General features: G+C 50.3%; 1 protein-coding gene across 1 annotated transcript in view; it reads left to right on the top strand.

Annotated features, from left to right (window-relative positions):
* The window catches only part of dennd1a (DENN/MADD domain containing 1A), a gene marked incomplete at its 3' end in the record, with an annotated part of 103,457 nt that overhangs the window by 92,397 nt on the left and 598 nt on the right, over positions 1–10,462 (top strand). The window contains 7 exon segments of the mRNA XM_084460161.1: positions 230–286; positions 761–904; positions 3,235–3,306; positions 6,788–6,858; positions 8,318–8,446; positions 8,899–9,145; positions 9,869–10,462. Of these exon segments, the coding sequence (XP_084316287.1) occupies positions 230–286; positions 761–904; positions 3,235–3,306; positions 6,788–6,858; positions 8,318–8,446; positions 8,899–9,145; positions 9,869–10,462 (1,314 nt within the window).

Raw genomic sequence — 10,462 nt, 5'->3', positions numbered from 1 at the left:
GAGAGAGAGAGAGAGAGAGAGAGAGAGAGAGAGAGAGAGAGAGAGAGAGAGAGAGAGAGAGAGAGAGAGAGAGAGAGAGAGAGAGGAGTCAGTTATTCGTACGAAATGCATGAAGAGATGCATGAAGAGGCTATGAAGGTGCATGACTACATGAGTTAGGTCGTCGTATCTTCGTAGTGCCAGATGTAACTGGTGGCGTGTCCCTGGCGTGTCCCCCTCTCTGCTGCAGGCTAAAGACCACGCCAGGATGGGCATAAAGGAGGTGAAAAGCCGGCTCAAACAGAAGGTACAGCACAACGCTAGCGCATTCCAGGTTTTTAAGACGCAAGCCTCTCATTGACGCCACCTCGATTACAGCGGCGCCAATCAGATTCAATCCCCCGACACTATTTCAGCAACGGCACCATGGCCCCGCGTCCTTTACCGCCTCATTCCCCGCCCCGTCAAGCCCCCTCCTTCCCCAGACCTCCCCCTCGCGCCCACAGCCACGCCTCCCTCCCCAGACCCTCCCCTCGCGGCCACGCCTCCCTCCCCAGACCCTCCCCTCGCGGCCACGCCTCCCTCCCCAGACCCTCCCCTCACGGCCACGCCTCCCTCCCCAGACCCTCCCCTCACGGCCACGCCTCCCTCCCCAGACCCTCCCCTCGCGGCCACGCCTCCCTCCCCAGACCCTCCCCTCACGGCCACGCCTCCCTCCCCAGACCCTCCCCTCACGGTCACGCCAACCTCCTCTCTATGCTCCCCCCCCCCCCTCCTGCAGGAGCTGGCGGAGAACGGTTACTCGGCGGCAGGCGGCAGCGGGGAGGACGGTGCGGGGGGGTCGCCCCCCTCTTCCTCCTCGGACAGGAAGGAGGCGTCCCGCACCTGGGACGACCGGCGGCCAATCACGGTACACTTCGGACAGGTGGGTGGAGGGAGGGAGGGAGGGAGGGAGGGAGGGAGGGAGGGAGGGAGGGAGGGAGTGTTTGTGGGGTCATGTATGAAAGGTGCTGTATAAAAATGTTATTGGTAGTTTTATTATTCTATATTCTTCTATTAAAGCCTATAGAACTGATTGGTCGCTTTTTATGAAAATTTGCATGATGGTAGAGGATCATGTGATGAGGCAATGGAGCAAGTTTCACATCGATTGGCCAATAGGGGGCGCAATAGCATCCAACTGAAATTGCCAACTTTGAACAGGAATAGCTCATGCCCTGTTTGACGTAGAGTCATGAGACTTTGCACACATATGTGAACAAATTTACCTCAAGAACCTATAACTTCCGGTTATGTACATTTTCTGAAATTTTGCATTTAAAAAAAAAAAGCTTAAAATCTATCTCCTCCTAGAAAGTTTCACCAATTCACATCATGCTTGGTAGAAAGAATCTAGGGACCGATATCTATATCTATATATATTTATTCTATCTCGGCACATTTTAGAAAAGTTGAATGAAACAGAAACTATGAGCCAATGAAGATTGCAAAGGGCGTGGCTTCGCATGGCTTTTCACGTAAAGGGGTATATTTTCTGAAGGGTTGTTCAGAACACCACAAATCTTTGCACGCATGTCCGCACATATACCCCGAGGCTAGCCATGCATTATTGGCCCAATCAAACACAATGGGGGCACTAGAGAGCTCATTTCCTGTTTAGGCCTAACTGCCATGCCGATTTTTCCGAAACATGGTACAATGGTACCAGAGCATATGTTGTGATAGGCTCAGAGATATGAAGCAGATTGGCCACAGGGTGGCGCTATAAGGAGACAAAATGCTTAAAAGTGGACAAAACGCAATCGATTGCTGTGGTCACATTTCTTCACCAGTATTACCTCAGTATATTTGTTTTCGGCGTGAACCGTTGACCTTGTGAACGAGGGCTGGAAAGCGACGATACACCACAGTTAAGAGTACTCTATCAGTTATTAATAAATAATAGTTTCTTCAAATTGTTTCTTTAAATAATTATCTCTTTAATATCCAATGGGAATCATGCATCATCAACGCTCCCAGTATGTGCGTGACACGCGAGCTCGCCGCCACTCCCTCCGACCAAGGTGCCCCTGCTGTGACGTTGCCGTGGTGACTTAATTATGTCTCCGTCGGAATACCCCGGGTGATCCTCGTGACTCCGCCCCCCTCGTTCCGACGGAGAAGAAAGGAGAGATGAGAGATGGAGCGAGAGAACAAGGGAATCGGGGGAAGAAGAGAGCGTCTACAAGGCTGTCGCTCCCAGCTTCATCCGTCCACCGCCCCCCCCCTCGCTATCTCCCTCTCTTCCTCCCTCTCCCTCTCTTTCTCTCTCCCTCTCTCCTTCTCTCCCTCTCATTAGAGGGTTTAAATAATTAGGACACACATCAGGGCGTTGGGAATGTTCTTGAAAGGCGCGTAGTCATTTGTTAGGGGACACGGTGCCAATTAGCCGATGTAGGAAGAGTTGAGGGAAGACCTAGCAACACATGTTGTCATGGGGCATGGCATTGTGGTGGCAGATATGTGTTGTCGTGCACGTGCGCGCGCGTGTGTGTGTGTGTGTGTATTGTGTGAGGAATGGATGGTTCGGCGTGGTTGTTTGGTGATTGTGAAGTGACTTAGTGTGTGTGTGTGTGTGTGTGTGTGTGTTGTGTGTGTATGTATGTATGCACGTATATGCTGTGTGTTTGTGTTTGTGTACTTGTATGGGTGTGTGTGTGTGTGTGGTTGTTTGGGACTCAGACTTGTGTGTATATGAATGTATGTGTGTGTATGCTGTGCGTGTGTGCGTGTATGTGTGTGTATTGTGTGAGGAATGGATGTGTTGGTGTGATTGTGACTTGTGAGTTGATAGAAGGTATGCTAGCAGGTATGCTAGCTATGCTAACGGTATGCTAGCATCCTGAGTCCTGAGAAAGAATCTGCTGATTTTTTAGACCTGAGGGCTCGCTGAGTATGTTCACTATGTAGGGAGGGAGAGAGAGATAAAGAGAAAGTGTGTGTTTGTGGGGGGGGGGGGGGGGGGGGGGGTGCATGCAGGTGTGTGTGTAGCTGTGTGTTGGTGCCTGTGTGTGTACTTTGTGTGCCTGTGTGTCTACGATATGTGTGGATGTGACTGCACCTTTCTGACTGTCTTTGAAATGTTGTGTTCAGTATGCCTGTGTGTGTATGTGTGTTTGTGTGTGTTTGTGTGTGTGTGTGTGTGTCCATCATCATCGTCATCATCTGGTTCCAACACTATTGTGTGTGTGTGACCCCCGCCCCTGGGTGTCTCAGGAGCAGCCCCGCCCCCTACGAGAGCCCCCCCCTCGACCCCCTCCACCCCGGCTCCAGCGTGGTTCACGGCCTGTGAGTACCCCTCCGCGCCCGCGTCTTCCCCCCCCCCCCCCCTCTCTGGAACCCTCTCACCTCTGACCTCCGACCCGCCTGCATCGACCTCCAGCCCTCGGACTCAACTTCTCGGCCTGGTCCCATTCCAAAACCTCCACTCGCTTCCTCGTCCTCTGTCCTGGACAAGCAGCTGAGTGGGTGGAAGTGATGTTGAAGTTCACTTCAAGCTCACTAGGGCCAAGTCTTGAGTTTTTTTTTTCAGTTATTTTTTATATAATTTAAACGTTTTGTTTTCAATTTCAGTTTAGTTTTAATTTGTTTTCTTCAGAGGGTTTGCTTGTTTATTTTTTTTATTTTTTTTTGAAAATGCTTAGTTGACTTATTCATTTTCGTTTTTTTTTTATTAGTTTCAGTATTAGTTTGTTTTTCTTCTGCGCAGGGGCACAGAATAAAAAAAAGAAGTAGATGATAGATTGCATATCCACCCAGAATACTAGGCTTATCTATGAAATGAAAAAGACGAAAACTATATAATTTTAGTTTACTTTAGTTAGTTTTGTAAACACACAATACAATTTCAATAAATGATCGTATTTTTTTTAAAGCCTTGTTTTTATTTTTATTTCATTTAATTTCACAGCTAGTTGTTATTTCATTTGTTTTCGTCAACTATGATCACCGTGGAGATGAGACCATATGAGCTACTGTTTCCTCCTGGCCAGGATCTTTTGTTGTTGAGAGGAAAGCAGTGAGGTTGTTGGAATGGAACAGTGTCCCCTGGGTGGGGTGTGTTGTGCCAACCGCCATACTGTCCCTGTAGGGCCGAGGGAGAGTATGGGCCCCCAGTATGTCCCATCATGCAATGCGCCAGCTCAGACATACAGGAGCGACCTAACACGATTGTGGAGACTAACCCATGCACCTTAATTCACCCAAGCCCAAGCAAGCACACCGTTCTCTGGCCTTCCTCACTGCATTGTGTGTGTGCATGTGTGTGTTTGTGTGTGTGTGTGTGTGTGTGTGTGTGTGTGTGTGTGTGCGCGCGCGAGTGTGTAGTTGAGTGTGTATATAAGGGTGTGTGTCTTGATGCGTAAAAGCGCATGCTTTCGTAGATTTGTTCTAAAGAGTAGGTCAAATTTGCAATATCGGCTTGAGTGTGAGATTATAGAAAGGAAGTGTTATTATGTGTGATGTTACAGGTGTAGCTCTAACCTTGGTTGTGTTTTGAGAGGGGTGTTCTGTAGGTGTGGTCAAATGCACTGGTCAGGTAAGTCTGTTTATTTGGTACAGATCCAGTCTACTGCCACCTAGGGGCGATTTGTGGAAAAGCAGAGAGGGACTTTTTAAACGTAGGACATAAAAAATAATACACATTTAAACTTATTCATGTATAAAGCACACGTTTCATAAAATTATGTCACGTGAACTGCACTATTCAGAAGAATTTTTCAGTGACATTATAACTAGAATTGCAATTTTAAGAAATGATTGTACTTAATTCAATGCTAGAATGAACGTAAGTCTGTTACAGACTCCCAAAAGGGGGGATAAATCCAAACAAATTACCAATTTGTCTTCGGGGTTTTTAGTGTTGATTTTAGACCTCCGGTCACTAACGATGTGTACCAGCTGCTCGCGGTACCATTCACTACCATTCACTACCATTCACAACCATTCACAGGAGCCACGCCCTACTCTAACGAACATCTATTTCCCTAGGAAGCGTTCTTCTCATGTCTTTGTCTTTGACTTGCCCTCGGAAACGGTGACATCAGCGGCACAATGCTGACAGGACCTCCCGCCCCCGCCCCCCCCCCCCCCTCCAAGGATTCATTAAAAAAGTCATCTTTTTCACTCTCACCCCCCCCCTCGTCTTCGCCACTCCCTTTCTTCATCAGTATTGTATCCCAGGTCTTAATGAAGCGCTCTCCAATGGGCCAGCTGATGACCACACTACACCTGCACACATACGCACACACACACACACATTTAGTGTTACAGACACGCACACACGCTCGCACACACATTTGGTGTTATGGACGCACACACACACATTTAATGTTATGGACACACATTTAGTTTTATGGACATATACACACATTTAGTTTTATGGACATATACACACACACATTTAGTGTTACGCACACACACACACACACACACACACACACACACACACACACACACACACACACACACACACACATCTCTCCTCTGATTAGCTCCTTTGTTCCTGCCCCCTCCTCTCTGCTCCTGCTGAGTTGAACACCCTCGGGGGTTAGGGTCAGAGTGCGCAGGGGAGAGAGTGTGACCTTTGAACCCACTCACCTCTTTTGACCCTCCGGTGGTCTAGGCTCAGGCCGGTGTTGGTCAGCATCCTCCTCCTCGTCAACACATTTGGGCTTGTTATGCATAAGGAGCCTCGGCCATTTTGTGTTCCCGTTGTTACAAACAACCAACATCTCAACTCCACGACCATTTTCACAAAGCTGTAATGTTGCATCGTATTAATTTGGTGTCGTTTCCAAAAAAAGATACAGCGTGATTATGTCTTTTAAGAGTATTTTTCTAATCCCAGCTCATCGTACGCACCGAGGTTATGATGAGTTTTACGTCTCGACGGAGCGTCGCTTCAACACGCATGCGGATGTTTGTAGGCCGGAGTGCGTATTCTCAATCTCAGTTATGGTGGGCAAAACTAGGGGATCTTGAATATCTCGCCTGTCAAATTTGTCAGTGTATATACTGTACAGGAAGTAAGTGATTTCTGACATTGTGGCACGTTTCTGACGTGGTGGGTAACTGACGTGGTGACGTTAACGTTGTGGGTTTCTGACGTGGTGATGTTTAACGACATGGTGACGTTAACGTTGTGGTGACGTTAACGGTGTGGTGACATTAACGGTGTGGTGACATTAACGCTGTGGTGGTTTTCTGACGTTGGGGTGGTTTTCTGACGTTGGGGTGGTTTTCTGACGTTGGGGGGGTTTTCTGACGTTGGGGTGGTTTTCTGACGTTGGGGTGGGTTTCTGACGTTGGGGTGGGTTTCTGACGTTGGGGTGGGTTTCTGACGTTGTGGAGAGTTTCTGACGTGGTGACGTTAACGACATGGTGACGTTAACGGTGTGGTGACGTTAACGTTGGGGTGGTTTTCTGACGCTGAGGTGGGTTTCTGTCGTTGTGGAGAGTTTCTGTCGTGGGTTTTTGACGTCGTGGTGGGTTTGTGACATTTCTGATGTCGTGGTGGGTTTCTGACGTGTCTGGCGTTGTGGGTAACTGACGTTGTGGGTAACTGACGTTGTGGGTAACTGACGTTGTGGTGACATTAATGTCGTGGTGGGTTTCTGACGTTAACGTTGTGCTGGGTCTCTGATATTTCTGACATTGTGGTGATGTTAACGTTGTGGTAGGTTTCTGACGTGGCGACGTTAATGTTGTGGTGCGTTTCCGACATTAACATTAACATTGTGGTGATGTTAACCTTGTGTTCCCATCGCAGGCGCGTCCTCCCAGGCCACTGGTGGCTAAGAGACCTCGCAGCAACGTGGGCGTGGAGAGCAGCCCTGACCAGTAAGAACCCCAACGCCACTCCGGTCACCCATGACATGCTGATACTGTACATTACAATCATTTAGCAGACACTTTTATTTATTTTTTGCTTGTTGATATGACACGACGAGGGAGAGAGAGAGAGAGAGAGAGAGAGGCACAGGTGCTTGCAGTCTGTCTGTCTAGACGTCTAGACAACGCGGAGAGGGAGAGAAAGTTTGGAGCGCGCTGAGTAGGCAGGCAACGAACGTAAGCAGCACCGAGGGCTTTTGTCCCTATTTAACTGGTTTATTGAGACAGTTATTGGATTTTGTTTATATATATAATAGCCTATGTGAACTGTAGCGTTTGTTTGAGCAGAGGAGGACCGGTAGCTAGCTTGTTAGCTCAGTGTAGTATATCTAGCTAACGCTAGCTATTGTACTAGGGCCCAGGAAATGTTATTACATGATTGGTTAAGTTATTACATTATCAGGTTTTATTACACTTTCGATTGAGTTAAGTCAAACTTTTATTACATTATCAGGCGCTATTACATTATCAGTTAATTATTACATTATCGGTGCTACAAGCCTTTTTTCCTGGCCCTACTGTGATCAATCAATCAATCAAAGCTTTATTTGTATGATGATGTGAACAAGGATGCTGTCAACTAGGCTGATATAAACCATCTCTAAGACATCCTGGCTATCGCCAAACACCTTAAGCTTCCGAATTAAAAAACATTCTCTAACTGGCTAACTTTATGTAGGGAATCAGTGTGTTTATGTTGCACTATTACCTGTACCTGTACCTGGAAGTGAGTGGGTACTGTACATGTACAGTATATCAGCATGCTGACACACATGAATCCTAGCCTGGAGCAGTCTGGCCTCAGCGTCTCTTTGGCTTCATCCCTCTCTTAAACTGTCCATCCATTTAATCCCTCTTCTAATTCCTCTCTCTTGTAACCGCATGGGAATATTATAATGAACCCGGGGACCCAATGAAAGCTTTCCATTCCATATTAAAATTATGGATTAAAATCAGTCAGTTTTTGTTATGATCCCACAGTTGTGTACTGTAGCTTCAACTTTTTATTTCTCTGTCTCTCTTTCTCCTCCTACCCTTCCTTTCTTCTCTCTCTACAACCCCACCTCTATCTCTCCTTTCACTCTCCCATCTCTCTTCTCTCTCTCCCCCTCTATATCTTACCTTCTATCTCTCTTCTCGCTCCAACTCTTCCTCTATCTCTCCTCTCTCTTCCTCTGTCTCTCCTCTTTCTCGCTCTCTCTCTCCAACTCTCTTCCTCAATCTCTCCCCTCTCCAACTCTTCCTCTGTCTCCTCTCTCTCTCCAACTCTCTTCCTCTCTTCTCTCTCCCTCTCTATTTCTTCCCTTCTGTCTCTCTCTCTCTCTCTCCAACTCTCTTCCTCTGTCTCTCTTCTCTCTCTCCAACTCTCTTCCTCTGTCTCTCTCTCTCCTCTCTCTCCCTCCCCTAGCTCTCTCCGTCCTACGCGTCACTACACGGTCTTTCTGTCTGAGGATTCCTCCGGGGATGAGTTCCAGACGGATGACGACTCCATTGTGGCCTTCCCCGAAAACTTTATCTTCTCCGCTCCCTTCGAATGGTCCCCACTGTACGCTAAGGCCTAATCTGACCAATGGGGTCGCTTGATTTCTCATTTCCTGGTTTCACTTAGCCCCGCCTCAGTAATCGACTGGACGGTTGGTCTGTCAGTCTTCCCTTGCTTTCTGTTAGATTGATCTCTGATTGGCTGAAATTTTAGAGCTCCGCCTTCCTCCGACATTGACCTTATTGATTGTATTGATTTGTTTGCAGTGTCGTCTACTTGTGTTACTGTACATGCTGTAATAGTAGCTCATCATTTTGCTCAAAATGTGTCAGTCATGCTACACAGTGTGAATGTGAATCATCTACTAGTGTAGATCTCTGTGTGTAGAAGTGCTTTGTGTGTGTGTGTGTGTGTGTGTGTGTGTGTGTGTGTGTGCGCGTGTGTGCGCGTGTGTGCGCGCACATAATACACACCCCCCCCACTGACCCTAGCGATCCGCCCGGCAGGCCACAGCCTTACCGCTCCTTGAAGGAGGCGGGGTTCGCCGAGGTGGAGGAGTCTGGCCCGGGGGCGGAGCGTCACACGGCGCCGCCCAGCCCGCTGATGGAGAAGTTCTCGGACATCAACCTGCTGGGCGACATGTTCAGCTGCCAGGACGAGCCGGAGAGCCAGGCCCTCAGCCTGGCCAAGAGCCTGGAGGACCTGAGGACGCCCAAGGAACCCGAGGAGCGCCAGGCCAAGTTCACCTACCAGGTAGGGTTGGGGGGGGATAGTGGGTTGGTGGGGGATAGTGGGTTGGTGGGGGATAGTGATGGGGGATAGTGGGTTGGTGGGGGATAGTGATGGAGGATAGTGGGTTGGTGGGGGATAGTGATGGGGGATAGTGGGTTGGCGGGGGATAGTGGGTTGGCGGGGGATAGTGGGTTGGTGGGGGATAGTGATGGGGGATAGTGGGTTGGTGGGGGATAGTGATGGGGGATAGTGGGTTGGTGGGGGATAGTGGGTTGGTGGGGGATAGTGATGGGGGATAGTGGGTTGGTGGGGGATAGTGGGTTGGTGGGGGATAGTGGGTTGGTGGGGGATAGTGGGTTGGTGGGGGATAGTGGGTTGGTGGGGGATAGTGGTGGGGGATAGTGGGTTGGTGGGGGATAGTGGGTTGGTGGGGGATAGTGGGTTGATGGGGGATAGTGATGGGGGATAGTGGGTTGGTGGGGGATAGTGATGGGGGATAGTGGGTTGGTGGGGGATAGTGATGGAGGATAGTGGGTTGGTGGGGGATAGTGATGGTGGGGGATAGTGGTGGGGGATAGTGGGTTGGTGGGGGATAGTGATGGGGGATAGTGGGTTGGTGGGGGATAGTGGTGGGGGATAGTGGGTTGGTTGTGTTGATACAGTATGTGACAGAATTCAAATCTGCGTTAGACCACTCTAAGGACTGATAGTGAATCTGATGGCTTCTTGTTTTTCATTCGACAGCGGATGGACCTCAGTGGCAGTGAACGAACGCGCACCCTCCCCGGCCTCAAGCACCCTAACCCCTACAACAAGCTGTGGAGCCTGGGCCAGGACGACATGGCCGTGCCCGACAGCTGGGCTAGACATCTCTCGGTGCCCCCCCCCTCGGACCCCCAGGAGCCCTGGCCCGCCGGCCAGGAGAGCGCCGCCCCGCCCCTCGTCCGTCCCGACCCCTCCACCACCCCCTCCCCCGGCCCCGGCCAGGCCTGCATCACAATCCCCCGCCCCCAGGGCAGGAAGACCCCCGAGCCTGGCCAGGCCCTGGCGCCCCCCGCGCCCCAGCCCCGCTCCAAGCAGGCGGGGTCCGCCGGGGGGGAGGGGGGCGGCGGCGGGACCTCCGCCACCACCACGATGGGGGGTCAGGAGTTCCGCCAGGCCCTAGGGATGTCCCCGGGAGGAGGGGGAGCGGGGGGCGACCTCCTGAAGCCCACCAAGGTCAACCAGGAGGACGTGGATCTCCTCAGCCTGCTGGACCCCCTCAACAGCCCGGCGCAGACCGCTTCCGCCTCGGTGGGCGACAGGGGAGGAGACCCCGCCGCCCCCTCCCCCCCCCTC

Source organism: Borostomias antarcticus, assembly GCF_949987555.1.
Source record: "Borostomias antarcticus genome assembly, chromosome: 30".
In the NCBI taxonomy this organism is placed as follows: Eukaryota; Metazoa; Chordata; class Actinopteri; order Stomiiformes; family Stomiidae; genus Borostomias; species Borostomias antarcticus.
This window is presented reverse-complemented; position numbering and strand designations above follow the sequence as displayed.